The sequence below is a fragment of the Miniopterus schreibersii genome (assembly GCF_964146895.1).
Source record: "Miniopterus schreibersii genome assembly, chromosome: 1".
In the NCBI taxonomy this organism is placed as follows: domain Eukaryota; kingdom Metazoa; phylum Chordata; class Mammalia; order Chiroptera; family Miniopteridae; genus Miniopterus; species Miniopterus schreibersii.
In genome coordinates this window covers 68,026,860-68,043,552 of record NC_138101.1, presented here as the reverse complement: position 1 = coordinate 68,043,552, position 16,693 = coordinate 68,026,860, and the positions used below count along the sequence as shown (strand labels likewise).

Genomic DNA, 16,693 nt, shown 5'->3' with positions numbered 1-16,693 from the left:
GGAAACCCAGCACATATGGGGTACCCTCAGCAGATCTAGAAAGGAGTATCATTCCGGCCCCTTGAAGGAACAAGCCAGTCAGCACAGTGACCTGGGACCTGGAGGCTTGGCTGTCGAGTGCACCAGGGTGGAGGCCTGAAGTGAAGAGGCAGCTTCTCCATAGTGACTCCATGTGACAGAGACCAGGAACCGCAGACATGGGATGACCTGGCTCAGAGGACCTCCTGGTTCAGGGGTCTGGGTGAGGGCTCTTAGTTGCAGACAACAGAAGCCAATCTCATTGGTTTAATGAAAAAGCTATTCAAAGATATTATGCAGTTCATAGAATCTCCAGGAAAGCCAGAGAGTTGGAGGCTGTGCATCTGGGAATAATGCTCAGAGACTGCTCTGCAGGGCTACTCCTACTGCCACTAGCTCAGGTCCCAGGCGCCAGCTGCGACTGTACTGCAGAGGCTGGGCACTGGACACCACTGCTTGACCCTCTGCTAGCACTGCTTCTGTGAGTTAGCATGGTCTTCCCTTGTGGTGGTCAGTGAACAGAGCTCACTAGATGTGGAGTTCTGCCATCATTTTATACTTGATCCTGGCCTCAGAGCTCACTATCTTATGAGGGAGACAGAAAAAGAAATTATGCAGCTGTACTTTGCCAAGTATCAGGGTGAGGAAAACTCAAAGGAGACTCATAAATCCGCCTGAAGTGTGAAAGCAGGCTTCCCCAGAGGTGAGCTTAATCTGAAGATTATGGAAGAGCTTGCCAGGCAGATGCAAATACAAAGGACCTGTGGCTTAAGGAGCCAACCACACAAGGGAACAGAGAGCAGTTCAGCGAGACTGGGCCCCAGGGTGTAGCTGAGGAGCTGGAGAGGGAGAAGACGCCAGATCAGGGAGGGCCTCATGCCAAAGAGTTAGCACCACTGAAGGACTTTGGAAAGTTCACGCTGGAGGCGCTGAGGATGATGGACTGAAGGAGGGTGAGGTGGGGTAGGGAAGAGTCAGGAGACTACTGGATTAATCCAAATGAAAAATGATAAAGGTAGAAACTAAAGCAGGGTACTTTTAAAGAGAAGAGCTCCGATTCTAGATATAAGGAGTGAAATAGATGGCACTGGGGACAGAAGAAATGACAAGGCGCTACGCAGAGAGCGAGAAGTCCAGGATAATTCCCAGGTTTTCTCTTGGATAACGATGTGATCGGTGCTTACCACTGCAGAAATAAAGGGAAGAGAAGAGTAAACTAGGTTTAGTTAGTTAGGGGTATTTTGAAGCTATGCTATCTCTGGGAGCCCGGGGAAGATGTATCACATGCAGTAGAAAATATGGAGCTGAAAATCAACCAGAGGTTTGGAAGTAGCCAGCAACCCTATCTAGAGAAACCACACACCTGAGTTTATCTTGATGGTCTAAAACCCTGCAATCTTACCTAGATGGGTTCTCTTCCATCTTCTCCAGCACTTCCTTTCTGTGTGCAAAGTAATCTCACAGTCTACCCACTTTTAGGAAGTGGAGTCTTAGATTTTGAGAGTAAATCCCTCATGAATGGGAAGAGACCCCACAGATCCCACACGTTTTCCACCATGTGAGGACACAGCAAGCAGTCAGTAGTCTCCAACCTGGAAGAGGGCCTTCCCCAGAAACCGACCATGCTGGTACCCTGATCTTGAATATCTCCAGCCTCCAAAACTGTAAGGGGTAAACTTCTGTTGTTTATAAGCCACCTAGTCTGTGGTATTTTGTCATAGAAGCCCAAATGGACTAAGATACTGATCAAATCTGCCCGATGGTAGACATTCCCAAGCAGAGAGCCATTGTCTTCAATATATCAACAAACCTATCATTGAAACCTATCATCTAGGCCCATGCTGAAGGATGTGGTGTGGCCATCTCTTGTCCTTCACTTCAACCCCATTTTGAAAGTTATTCATGCCACTGGTTTTTTTAGGCAGAGGCTGAAACCTAGCACTTATTTCCCCTTAATTTGAGCCCCTTTTAGAAACTAACCTTCCTGCCTTAACACTGGGCAAAGGTTAAGTGTTACGGCTGGAACTGTTTCACCACATGGCATTTATTTTCATCACAATAACACTGCTGAGATCATTTAATGAGGCGCTGGAAAAGACTGAAAAATAGAAACTGCCTTTGACAATTTGTATTTTGTTGATTTTGTGTCATTTCAAATAACACAAAGGATTACATAATATTCTAGTTTCCAAGTATTCCAGAGTTTATATTTTACATTAACCCAATAAATTTTGCATTCTTACTTCATTAATACAATCATGTTCCATGATGATCCATGTACAGTGGAGAGACCATCAGGGGCTTCTAGAAGGGGTATCTGACTGATTATCCTATAATTGTGCTGCATAGACAACAAAGCCTAGTCTCACCACCCAGAAGATCATATTCTGGGACATTCATTCAAACAACAATCAGCACAAATACAGCATATTTTATATTTTCATAATTTTGTTTTGATAATATTGACTATAATTGCTTTTCCCAGTTCTTCCTATTTCTCCCCCTCTGACTACAATTGTGTTTTGTCCCCAGTGCTCCACTGAAACTTCTTGTGAAGTCCACCGATAACCTCCACGTTATGAATCCGTCCTCCTCGCCTCCACGCCAGCTGAACCCATGGCTCTGCCTTTGACATACTGGGACACGGCACTTTCCGGCTGCACTGGCTGTTCCTGTGCGGTCCCTTCAGCGAGTCTTAGTTCCCTGACCTCCTGCGACTCAGACCTTGTTCTGCTTCTCCTTACACACTCACTTTTCAGGGGACTGCATCTAGGCCTGTGGCTTTAACAGCCATTTCTATGCTGGTGACTTTCAAATTTATTTCTAGCCTTTATCCCATCTCTGAACTATAGATTCAAATGTGTCTGAAATTAATTTCCTAAAATTCCCCTGAAATCTGCTCCTCTGGAATCTCATTTCAGTTAGTGAGAAGCCTGTTTTCTTCTAATCACTAAGCCAAAACCTCAAAATCATCCTTGATTCCTCTTTCCCTCATATACCACATTCAATCCATTAGTAAATCCTGTTGGCTCTACCATCAAGTTATATCTAGAATGGGCCCACTTTTCACACCTCCACGGCTCCCTGCCTGGGCCAAACCATAATAATGTCTTATCTGGTTTATTATGTCCTAACTGGCTTCCTCGACAGCTCCTGCCATCTGCAGTCAATGCATTTATAGACAAACTAGACACTGGCCAACAGGAAAGACCTGGAAGACAGCAGTAATAGTGTCTGTCACATTAATAACAGGTTTTACTGATTCAATGACAGTGCCTGAAAAGGAGGCTCTTTTCAGGCATTTTCTGGTAACAATTTAAAAGAAAAGATGGGAGGTGGATCATCCAGGTAAGGTATATGATTTGGTTAGTCGGGGCCAATGCACAAGGCCCTGAACTCAGAAGTCTTCCACATTTGCTTTCACGCTCTGCTGCCATCACCTTGACATTCATAATTTTTTAACAAGGACCCCTGCATCCTTATTTTGTACTGAGTCCTGCAAGTTATGTAGCTAGTCCTGTGGTCAATGTCGAACTCTGGTATCTGACAGCAGGAATTAAGAGGAAAAGGCAAATCTTGGAATTACTGCAGCAGAACAAGTATCTAATGATTAAATCTTAGGAAGATGTGAAAATAGAACTTTGAACCTTGTTTTCTGGAAGGATGGTGGTTATTCCCATGGGGAACACAGTGGAAAAGATTTGTTTGAGATAAAAAGAGAATAGCTCTATGAGCCCGAGGAACTGGAGTTTGAGAATTTGATCCCTACGGAAAGATGAGACAAGGTTTGAGTCCTCAGAGCAGAGGACGTAGTTAAGATCTAGGAAATTAGATGAGATCACCACGGAGCAAACGTATAGACAAAAGGGGAAAGGGGAAGTCTCTTGTAACTGAGGACTGGAACCAGGTCACCTTCCTACATTCTGTCTTTCCTTTTGGGAGACTTATTTCCTACCAGGCAGTTTCTCTGGACTGGAAAGAGCCAACCCTGGTTTAAGGGCTCTGGCAGGGGTGCTAGGCAGGACCTCAGAAGTAACCCAGTCCAACATCCCCATTTTAGAGATGAGAAAACCAATACTCCGGAAAGCTAAAGAAGATAATTCTACATATGTCCCCTTTTTTGGATTTGTTGAAAAGTGTTGTCCAAAGTAAATGAAAAATAATCTTTGGCATCTTGTGGCGGCAGAAAAGACCCTGGTCTGACTGGATACTGTCCTGCGACTTCTCTGCACCTCCACTCCACTGAAAAAGGAGAGGAATACCTCCCCGTCCCCTCTCATCTTCCTCCACATGGTGCCAGCTGATCACACCCAAGAGCACCTTGCTGAAGGTCTGAGTAAAGCTGGGGCCTAGGGTTGGGCTACACCCATCTGCAAAGTGGGGCGATTTTTCTAACTGGCCCACAGGCTGCATTTCTGTAAAGCCCTGATCTGAACGGGAGAGGTCTGTAGGTAAGCTGTAAACACAGAAGGATGTAATTCTTAGCTCCACACTGCACAATTATTATAAAGCTTGTTACAAACACAAAGCACCTACCTAGAATTTATCCGTAATTCTTATAGAAAGGCAGCGCCTATTCCCAACACTTGCAATACTGCCCTGGATCTTACTGTAAAATTCTTGGAAACTGCCAGGATACTAAGATAACCGGATATTTATAGCTCTGGTAAAAAAGTATTGCAATTGCCATTTGATACGGCACAGCGCTGGGGAAAAATACAGAGGGACGTCACTAGAGCCATCAAGTTACAAAATACCTTGAGCAGAAAACTGCCTTCTGTAAGACTTTTTAAACACTGCATTCAAGTGTTAGAACTGCTTCTTCCTTACGCGGGGAAGACGACTTATGGTTTTAACTGCCAGACCATTTTCTTCGTCCAGAATTTCTAAGTGTGGTGATGTGACCGCGGCACCCGCGCTGGAGGACCCGGCGAGGACCCGCGTGAGATCCCGGCTGCGCCCGGGTCCCCGCAGAATCTCGGGCGGACCCCTCCGGCGCTCTCCACCGGGGGCCACGCGGCTCGGTTCTCCCACGCTGTCCACACCTAGGTGAGCGTGTCCCGCGGGGTGGCTGCGCTGAGCCCGGGCAGATCAGGGTTCTTCACGGGGCTTCTCCACTGGGCGGCACCCCACAACCCCCCCCCCCCCCGGGAGCTTTTAAAAAAATACTGATGTCCCCTGCCTGCAGGACTCAATCCGCCTCCGGGGGCGGGTGGGTCCCTTACGAGTATTTAGTTAGTACGCCCCGCCCGAGCAGCGCTAACTGGAAACTGGGCGCAGCGCCCCCGCGGGCCGCCGCACGACCACGTGCGCGTGGACCCCCCAGGTCTCCCGCGGCCGCGCGCCCCCGCCTCCGCCGCCTCTCGCGCGCGCACGGCGGCGCCACCTCCCCGCAGCGCGGTGACGGCGGCCTGGGCCCGCCTCCCGGCCGGAAAGGGGGCGTGGCCACGGAGCTGGGCGTGGCCGTGGAGCGCGGGGCGCGTGCGGCTGCCTGGGGCGCCCCGGCGGCTGTGTGGGGGCGCGCCCGTCGCTCGGCTCCTGGGACCCGCGGGTCCCCACGCGGCTGGGCGCTGCGCGGATGGCCCTGCTCCCGTGGCCCGCGCTCGCCCTCCTCCTCCTCGTCCTGACCGCCGCGCTCAGGTGCCAGGAGGAGGCCCAGTCCACCGACTGGAGGGCCACCCTGAAGACCATCCGGAACGGCGTTCACAAGATCGACACGTACCTGAACGCCGCCTTGGACCTGCTGGGGGGCGAGGACGGGCTGTGCCAGTATAGGTGCAGCGACGGTGAGGGGCCCGCGTCCCGGGCTGCGGGGGCGCAGGGCGTGGGGCGGGAGCGGCCAGGCAGACCTCGGCGCGGGCCTCTGGCCGCGGGCACACCTAACCCCTGCTGGGATCTTGCCATTCTTGTCACCGAGCCACCTGGTTCCCAGTCGCTCTGCTAGTTAGTTAGGAGGGCGCGCGCCCCCTGGGTTTTCACTGCTCTCTCCTTTTTTTTTGCTTGTTTGTTTGCAGTTGCGCAAGGTGGCCGAAGAACTTAGTGCCGCACGCACCGTAGGAATGGAGTGGAACACACTAAGTTTAGCTTCCTAATATAGCTCCTTCGTAAGTCAGCCGAGCATGCAAAACATACCGAGACTTCTAAAGTCATGATGGTTTAACTTTCTCAAGAGTTGGATTTAATTTTTTTTTTTCTGCAGAACTACAGAAAATAAACTGCCACCTTTGTACAGACTTTTGGTGTACTCTATTGTTGAGAAAGAGTTTTGATAACTCTTCTAAAAAATTACTCTATCAGGACCTGACAGTCATTGTCTTTCCTTGGATATCAGTGACGCCTCCTCCTCATGGTTAATATTAATATGATTGTTTTGATTTCCGTTTTCACATTTTTAGACTTTGGTTTGAATCTGAGAACTTGTTTGGTAGCATCCTTGGTCATAATAAACTCAGTATTTCCGGCAGAAATCTTTCTTGTTACAGTTCAGATAAAGTACGTGGGCCTCTCTTTGGAAATTCAAAATGCTAAGGAAATACTTGGGCGATATGTGCCCAGTAAGAGGAGACAAGTTCCGGGCTTACATATTGCTTGCAGCTCAAAAGAATAGGGAGCTCAGTGAGTTTAACAGCGAAACCAGATTGTATGTAGGTGAATTTGAAAAAAACAAAAACAAACCTATGTCATGTTAAACTCTGATGCCACCTGCTGCCTGTAATTCTCAAAATAATTTCTAGTTTTATGTTAATGGGGTTAAAGAATGAGCTATATCTTATATGCTATGAAGTTGTAAATGTTTCATTCCTTCCTAAACTTTTGTCTAAATGTCACCACCAGTATGCAATCAAGAAAGATGTTTTGTCCCTGTTGAGCTTGCTAGGGCCAATAATTTGAAGATTAAATGGTTGCCTTTCCTCAGGCAGATGTCGTAGTTTCATTTCTCATTCGCATTAGTTATACAAACATTCGAGTGCCTGTTGTGCGCTGTGTTCTACCAGTTGGAGATTCAGCACTGAACAAAACAGACGAAATTTCTGTCCACGTAGCTTACATTCTGGTGGGGAGAGAGCCAGGAAACCAATGAGCAAGTAAAATAAGCCAAATATGCAGTGTGTGTAGGTCTGAAGTGCTTCGAGACCAGTAAAGCAGAGGAAACACCAGTGTTGGGAGGGAGTTTGCTCTTTTAAATTGGTTGTTCAGGGAAATCCTCACTGATAAGAAAATACTTGAGAAGAAATTGGGAAATGGAGAAGGTGATGATCTGGGGAAAGAACACTCGAGGCAGAGGAAAAGCAAGTGTAAAGGACCCGAGGAGAAAGGCCAGTCAAGGATGACTGAAGGTTTTGGCCTGATGCAAAGAAAGGACGCAGTTGCCATTTACAGAGACAGGAAAACTTGGAAGCAGTAGTCTTCATACACTTATCTAGAGTCAAGGGTTCTAGAGCTTCTGTATATTTAAAATAGCTCTGAAGTCGAATGGATACTACTATTAAAAAGATTATTTTAATCTTTCCTTTTACTTAATTCTTTTTTATCTTTCCACAAGCCTAACTAAATGTACCATTTAGAGTTTAGAGTAACATCTCCAGCATAAAACCACAGATGGTTGTGATAATTTAAGAAGTGGTAGGCAGGCTTCAGTGAAAATCCTTTGTGTCTTAGTAAGTACTGTCTGCATAGGACTGTGATCGAAAGTTACCACACTGATAATTCCAACATAATGAAAATTGTTGTTTCGTTGCTGTTGCTTGAAGAAGTCTCCCCAGAACACTGTTTCAACCTTTCCTATATTTTGGAATGCAAGTGACCAAATCAGAACCAACAGAAACAGACAAATCCCAAAGCTAGAGTATTTAAAAGTATTTAATAGTTACATAAAGAGGTCAAGGCAGCTTTAAAAAAAAAAAAGACTTAATGGTGGGAGGAGGTCAGATTAAAGGGCACACACTTGTCGAATATAATTATTCTTACTTTATAGAAAGGACTGGCATTAGGGATACTTGCTCCCTCTGGCCATCCTCCCTAGGGTGGAAACAAGGCTTTATTGAGTGAGCTAATGTTATTTAGAGGACAGCAGAGGTGAGATACGATGGAACAGTGTGGAAGAAAGGAAGAGGAGAGGGTAATGAGGCGAGGACAGAGAAGTCAGGGTGCGGGGACAGACTGACATGGGGCAGACTGAAAGGCCTTTGGCTTCTATCCTGAATATGGTGAGAAGCCATTGGTGGGGTTCTGGCAGAGGAAAAACTCCATCTGACATATTTTAATAGAATGGCTCCGGTTCATTGTTGATATTGGACTATAGCTGGAGGTGGGGTGGGGCGGGGAAACCAGAGTAGGGAGACTAGTTAGGCGGTTATGGCAATCATCCAGGGTGGCTTCGCGCAGGACGGTAGCAGTGGAGGTGGTGAGAAGTGGTTAGATTTTGAATCTTTTGAAGGTAGGGTCCACAGGACATGCTGTTGAATTGGATGTGGGATATAAGAACATGAGAGAGACAAAGATGGCTAAGGTATTTTCCCTGAGCACCCGAAGGATGGAGTTGCTATTACTTGAGAAGAAGGCACTGTGGATGGAACAGGTGTGGGGGTGAATGTTAAGAGGTACGTCTTAAGTTTGAGGTGCCCGTTAGACATCCAAATGGTTAGTATATCCTTGTCTGTAGGCCCTTATAAGTGGAAAGCCAAAACATAAGCAGTTTTCTTAAGAAGGAAGGACTAATAGGAGGAGTTGAATGATCACAGTGAGGACTCTGTGACAGCCTCAGGCATCTACCTTCATCTGCCCAGAAACAACCCTCCTTCTTGGACCAACTTTTCTCATTGGCCACCTCTTTTCTAGATCTATCATAGCCATTCCCTTTGTAGAGGTGGTTCTTCAGACTCAGTGGAGCAGGCTGTAGCCTTCTATCTTCGTGAGGTTGTACACTTCTTGAGGCTCTACTTGGTCAGCTCAGTTGAGCATGAGAGTCTTAGCAATGCACTTAAACCAATTTTAGATCATTACTTTGAGTGAGTTACTTACTTTGATAGCTGATTGCTAGAAGGGTTGCTTCTCCCCCGCTCTCCCCACTTTATTTTGGAAGGTAAACTTATCTTTAAGTCTCCTAGTCATAAATGTTAGTTGCATGAAAGTTGGAGAAATACTTTGTGTTTTTTCTCCCAAGTATCCAACTGTGGGGTGGTATTTATAATAACTAGGGATATTTTAATTTTAGAGGTAAAGATAAATGGTAGCCCGAAATGTTTAAAAGCATTCCATGTAAAATAGGGCATTGGCTTGTTTTGTGTTCCCCAGGGGGCAGAGGATGGCTTACAGGTAGAATGTACAAGAAAACAGAGCTTAACAGTCAGTGCCATTCCACAATGGAATAGACTATTTCTTGATACTGTAGGAGGATTGTGGGAAACATTCAAAGAGAAAGTAGGTGACTGTTTGGTTTGTCAAAATGATTTCTATATTATGAGAGGAGATTGATTTCTGAAGTACCTTCCAACATTTAAGATGAATGACAATGCCATCTTCCACCTTGCTACTGAACCATTGGCACTATCAGGGAAAGTGTAAGTGGAGTAATATAGTTCATCAAGTTTATTCCTGACCATTTTCCTTAGCTGGCAAAGGAGTATATTTGTGAAATGATTGGCCAGAGTCTAGGCTAGGATGTGTAGTCCTGTAAGGTCTTATAAAGATATAAAGGTCTTATATTAAGGTAGAGTAGACCCCATTATCCTCAGTTTCACTTTCCACAGTTTAGTTATCCTCAGTCAACTGCTGTGTGAAAATATTCAGTGGAAAATTCCAGAAATAAACCACCCATAATTTTTAAATGGCACGCCATTCTGAGTACCCCACTTCACCTCATCACATAGGCATTGTGTCAGCTCACATCATCAATGGACGAAGGGTGAGCATAGTATAATAAGATATTTTGAGAGAGAGAGAGAGAGAGCACAGTCACATAACTTATATTACAGCATATTGTTATAATTGTTCTACTTTATAGTTGGTTATTGTTAACCACTTACTGTATGTAATTTATAAGTTAAACTTTATCATAGGTTTGTATGCATAGGAAAAAAACAAAGTATATGTAGAATTCTGTATTATCTGTAGTTTCAGGCACCCGCTGGGGGTCCTCAGGTAAGGGGGGGGCTACTGTAACTAAGTGATCATTAGATGACCATGCCTTCCTTAGCTTTAGGCGCTAACTCAGTAACTGGTTGGTTAATGGTATTGAGATTTGTGTGCAATGGACCATTGGCTCAAGGATAGGAAGATACAGTTCTTGCCCTATAGGTTTTAACCTAAAAATATAAATGTTAGCTCTGGCCAGTGTGGCTCAGTTGGTGGGAGCCTTGTCCTGTACACTGAAAGGTCATGGGTTTGATTCCTGGTCAGGGCACATATCCAGGTTGCGGGTTCGATCCCCAGTTGGGCGCATGCTGGAGGCAACCAGTCAATGTTCACTCTCACATCAATGTTTCTCTCTCTCTCTTCCTTCTTCTCTTTTCTAAAATCAATCAAAGCATGTCCTTGAGTGAGGATTAAAAATATATATAGATGCTAGAATGTACAGGAAAGTAGGGAGATTTCTTTCCTACATATGGACCCAATCTGGCATATAACCTCTGAAATCTCCAGAAGTCCAGAGTAAGCTTTTGTATGTTTAATATGGTAGAGGTTTACAAACATAATTACATTTTATGAACCACCACAAATGTGTATATGTACACGTTTAGTTATCCTCAGTCATGTACACATGACTCAGTATATGTACACATGTGTGCATATTTCACTGCAGGACAAATAAAAATTTTAAGTTAGACAAATTAGCATTCTTTTTTTTTTAATCATCACCAGGGGATATTTTTTTCCATTGCTTTTCAGAGAGAGTGTGGGGGGAGAGAAAGAAACATCTGTGTGAGAGAGGCACATCGATTGGTTGCCTGCTACATGCTCCCTGACCAGAGCCAGGGATCAAGCCTGCGACCGAGGTATGTGCCCTTGGCCAGAATCGAACCTGGGACCCTTCAGTCTGCGGGCCGATGCTCTAACCACTGAGCCAAACAGACTAGGGCCAAATTAGCATTCTTAATGCTCATCAGAATAAAGACATACTCACTTATGTCAGCATCCCAATATTAAGTATTTCCAAGGCTAGTCTAGCACATTGTAGACCTTTTTGCATATGTATTTTCTATCATATTTGAAATTAATTATAATACCATTTATATTTTATAGGATCTAAGCCTTTCCCGCGTTATGGTTATAAACCCTCCCCGCCGAATGGATGTGGCTCTCCACTATTTGGTGTTCAGGTAAATATTTTTTATTTGATAAGTCTTATGATTGTTAGGCCATGTAATACTCTTGATAATGCAAGACTATCAGTGTGTTCTCAGGTTCACAAATAATTTTGCTTGTTGTAATAGTGATCAGGTTTATTATATTATTTTACAGCTAGAAACACATTAAGTCCTAGCAAAACTAAATGTAGTAAAATTCATGTTTTATTTTTAATTTGGTAGATGTTAATACTATTTAAATGATATTTCCTCATGTCACAAATATGGTTTAATATAGAAGTAATGCTACTTAGGATGAAAAAGTATAGGTAAGGATAATATTTTCTATATTAAAACTAGGCTAAGTGGGATAGCTGTGTGTTTGTGGTAAGGCAAGCTGGATCTGAACCAAGTGTCATGGGGGAAAATGTTTATAAGAGTGATTCCTAGATACAAGGGTTTTGCATATAAAGTTATTTAAAATAGCTAAAGATAAATTATAGATTCGAAGGAACAGTATCTTTAGGGATTGGATGAACACTTACGGATTAAACCTCAAAACAACAAAGGAAATTTGAGTTGTAGGAGCTTAAAAATTTTCAGTGACATTTCATATAAAGTATACATTTTATTGGGGCAAGAGGTACAAAATACTCTGGAATATCCAAAAATTATACTTGCCTAGCCCCTGGAAAACTCTTTTAAAGCTCTTAGCCTTACCTTTCAGTTTTTAAAACTATGTTTTGTTCTTTGGAAGTTGTGTTTGTCACCCGCAGTTAGCTGTGAATATTCTAACATTGCCAAGTAGGGGGCTTTAAGGCACGCTGAGAGGGAGGTTAGAGAGTGACGCGGGCCGGTGCGGGGCGAGGCGGGGAGGGTATGTAGAATGGAAAGCGTTTGGAGGGAGAGCAGTTTTGAATTTCATCAATAACAACCCATCCAAATGCCTCTTTCAGCTTAATATTGGCATCCCTTCCCTGACCAAGTGCTGCAACCACCACGACAGGTGCTACGAGACCTGCGGGGAAAGCAAGAACGACTGTGACGAGGAGTTCCAGCGCTGCCTCTCCAAGATCTGCCGCGAGGTGCAGAAGACGCTGGGACTGGCCCAGCACGTGCAGGGTGAGGCGGCCGGGACAGGGATGAGTGCGGTGCGGCAAGTTTCATTGAATGCTTTGTTTTACAAGATTTACCAATAGAAATGTTTCTTTTGTTTTTGTTTTTTTTATCCGAGGATATTTTTCCCAGTGCTTTTTCAGAGAGAGTGGAAAGGAGAGAGAGAGAGAAACATCGATGTGAGAGAGACACATCGATTGGTTGCCTCCCACACGCACCCCAGCCGGGGCCGGGGATGGAGCCTGCAACTGAGGTATGTGCCCTTGGCTGGAATCGAACCCAGGACCCTTCAGTCCTCGGGCCTACGCTCTAACCACTGAGTAAACTGGTGAGGGCCCAATAGAAATATTTCACTCTATATTACATTACCTATTGTAACACAGCCCTTCAGTTTTCTGAGATGGAAATCAATGCTTTTGTAGTCTGAAATGATTTATAGTCATGGAAGCAAAAAGTGTTAGGAAGCCTTGGGAGGAGGGTATGTGAGGCAGAGAAGAATTCATGCCAGATCTTGCAAACCCTGGGTCCAGTGAATTAAGAGGAAGTTCTAGAAGATTTGAGTCTTAACTGTCTCTTCATAGGTGTCTGTGTCAGGAGGGCCCCCAAACCACCCACAGGTTCATTGGTTCATTGGTTTGCTAGGAGGACTCAGAACTCAGCATATAGTCGTACTCATGGTAATGATCATGACAGTGAAGGGATACAAGGCCAAAATCAGTGAAGGGAAAAGGCACTTCACTGTCTCTTTCATAAATGAGAATGATAACACCTCTCTCCAAGAGTTGTCATAAGGGTAAAATGAGATATTTGCAGACATACACATCACTGAACAATTACTATCAGTTATGAGATTTCTTTACTGTCAAGCCAGAGAATGTCCCACACACTGAAAACAGAAGAGGAAGGGCAATGAGACGGGCACAAAAGGAAACTAACATTTTTAAGCACTTTGCATAACAGACTGTGCTAGAGACTTCAGACGTGTGTTTTCATTGAAGTTTACAAAAGTCCAAAGAGGTAGGTGCATTAAACCCATTTTTCAAGGAAGGAAACGGAGGTTGAGAATGAAGTAACTTGCCCCAAGTTACATACTTCTGACTCTAAAACCTGTGTTCTGTCTACTACAGTATTCCCCAAATAATCTCGTAGGTCTGATTCTGAAACCCTCCTACTAACTGTCACGGAAGAAATTTCTGCTCCAGGTGAAGCTTGAACTCGCAGCCTTTGAATCCCCTTGCATGCTTCAGGCTAAGGTGTGAACCTGTACAGCTGAAGCAGAGGCGGATGTGGTTCCTGTGTCCTGATCTGAGCTCATACTAATGTAGCTAAATGATGAAACCAAATTCCTTGCAATCTTTTATTTAATAATCATAGCCTTTACACTTCTGCGGTTGGTTGTGTGCCTTAATGGCACGGTCTCTTGGAGAACTTTGATAATATCAAGATTTTGTAATGAAAAGTTTCTTAACATGAATATTTGAAACTGGAAGGATCTGGACAGCTAAAAGCCATTCTGTGCTACATCTCTATAAATATAATATATTGAGATAATCTCACCTGGGTGTTCCTGGTCAGGGCACATACCTAGGTTTTGGTTTGATCCCCAGTGCGGGAGGCAACCAATTGATGTTTCTCTCTCACATTGATGTTTCTCTCTCTCTCTCCCTTCCTCTCTCTCTAAAAATCAACAAACATATCCTTGGGTGAGGATACAAATAATAAATACCTGTAAGGAAAATTAACAATGATTAACTGATTGATCACTGCTATTGAGAGAGACTCGTTTGTCTAGTACAGAAAACTGAGCTGACCGTTTGTATGCAAACAAAATGTAGATACATGGCCCTAGCCTGTTTGCCTCAGTGGTTAGAGCATCGGCCCACAGACTGAAGGGTCCCGGGTTCAGTTCCAGCCGAGGGCACGTACCTCGGTTGGAAGCTCCGTCCCGGCCCTGGTTGGGGCGTGTGCAGGAAGCAACCAATGGATGTGTCTCTTTTATGTAGATGCTTCTATCTCTCCACCCCCACCCCGACCCCCACTCTCTCTGAAAAGCAATGGAAAAAATATCCTCTGGCGAAGATTAAAAAAAAAAAGTAGATACATGGTAAAGAGGGTGAAATAAAGTCTTTGTATATATAGATATAGTAACTGGGTTGCAAGGGTTTGGGAGAATTTTCACCTAGCATACGTTTAAGTGCCCAGGAAGGACATGCTTGGCGCTGTGCTAGAACATGTACTATGTGTGAAGGGAGTGATACTTTGCAATTGCCCCACAGTAATGACACTTTCTTACTTTGCAGCATGTGAAACAACAGTGGAGCTCTTGTTTGACAGTGTTATACATTTAGGCTGTAAACCGTACCTGGACAGCCAGCGAGCCGCATGTAGGTGTCGCTATGAAGAAAAAACTGATCTTTAAAGAAGATGCTGACAGGTGGTGACAGCAGATGAAGATAAAAGAACATAACTTTTGGCAAAGAACTAATGTTTTTACAACACAAAGATGCCTTATTTTTGTGAAAAGATTATTGCAAAACCTTATTTTGACATTAAAACCTCAAACTAAAGCCCAGGCCGGTGTGGCTTAGTTGGCTGAGCGTCGTCCCATGCTCCAACAAGTCGCCCGTTTGATTCCGGTCAGGGCTCATACTCGGGTTTTGGATTCGATCCCCAGTCCGGGTGCAGCAGGAGGCAACCTATCAATGTTTCTCTCTCTCTCCCTCTTCCTTCCTCTCTCTTTAAAGTAAATAAAAACATATTTAAAAACAAAAAACAGAACTTCAAACTGAAGAACAAGTGGGGGAGGCTGTGTTCCTGGATGGTGCTGCTAGACCAGATTGTCTTGACCAGTCTCAAAGAGAGGCGTGTGTTAAGGGGTGAGTTTTTGTGTGTGTTTTTTAAAGAAAGAGGCTGTAACTTTGTTTTCACAGCTGTATTTACAAAAAAAAAGGGGAAATGTAAAATTCATTATAAGGGACACTGAACATCTTATTTGGAAATATGGGGAGATTTTCAGAAGTATATTTATTTATTATACAATTTAAAATATACATTTATACCTGGAAGGATCCTACTTTATTTTTTTCCTATTTTAATTAATACAAAATATGCTGTTTATCTGTAGCCCATTGAATATATGAATAAGTAACACTTCTATTAGTGACAGGACTAATGACAAGGACAAAGTTTCCATGTCTGTATGTCTTATAAAATTGGAACCATTGGTTGGTGACCTCCTAGGGAGGAAAACCAGGATATGTAGGTATTATGTGATGTGCCTAGAAGGTGACGTGAACAAAATTCAGAAACACAGACACTCCCATTTTATGAACCACTCATATGAGGAATGTCATATTTTGCTATAATCTTTGCCTGAATTGGAGAAAATGATGGATTTAATGAGACAAATGAAAAGTTGTTTAACATATACATCAGAGCATTATATGCTGATATGATTCGGTGTTTATTCCCTAGCTTGCTCCCCATAGTAGATTCTGAGATATTTTTAAAAGACTGTGACCTTTTGCTAATAGTAGTCTTAATAAAAATTGTTCTTGATATTGTTGGTTTGTTTTTTTAAGTCTAACTGTGGGGTCAAAAGGGATGGAAAGCAAGTTACAAAGAACTATCTTTTATAGATCTCTTATTTACATTAAAAATTATTAACATGTTTAAGAGCAAATCCCACATCCTTAACTGAAAATATCTGTGAGTGTTGAAAGCTTTTCAGCCCCTTGGGAAGTTCAGTTGTGCTCCTTTACCGCTCTTTGCCTACCACTGCCTGTTGACTTTCCTGAGCCCAGAATCTCAGGCCATATGTATCTTTTGGGTAAGTTGTGGCCAAAGTTATTAAGACAAACTACTTGGAAAGTCAGAGAAATACACGCCCAGGAGAAGTGGTCCTTTTGAAGTGATTACAGGCCGAATTTGGAAGAAAGAAAAATATGTTCTGGCCCGGCTGGGCATGGCTCAGCAATTGAGCATCAACCTAGGATCCAAGAGATCAGGGTTCAGTTCCCGGTCAGGGCACATCCCCGAGTTGCGGGCTCAATCCCCAGTTGGGGGGCATGCAGGAGGCAGCCAATTAATGACTCTCATCATTGCCATTTCAACTCTCTCCCTCTCCCTTCCTCTCTCTGAAATCAATAAAGATATATTTTAAAAAAAGAAAAACATGTTCTGGAAAAAAGGCCACATTCCTATCTGAATACAGCAGGGCCTCAAATAGTATCATTTCACTCAGCATCATTGATGAGGTGCTATAGAAACATAAC

General features: G+C 43.9%; 1 protein-coding gene across 1 annotated transcript; it reads left to right on the top strand.

Annotated features, from left to right (window-relative positions):
- The first annotated feature begins 5,450 nt into the window (after positions 1 to 5,450).
- On the top strand, positions 5,451 to 15,979 carry PLA2G12A (phospholipase A2 group XIIA). The gene is made up of 4 exons (XM_081116131.1): positions 5,451 to 5,804; positions 11,260 to 11,336; positions 12,260 to 12,425; positions 14,720 to 15,979. The coding sequence occupies exons 1-4, from the start codon at positions 5,597 to 5,599 to the stop codon at positions 14,836 to 14,838; spliced, it is 570 nt and encodes a 189-aa protein (XP_080972257.1). The 5' UTR covers positions 5,451 to 5,596; the 3' UTR covers positions 14,839 to 15,979.
- The last annotated feature ends 714 nt before the right edge of the window (positions 15,980 to 16,693 follow it).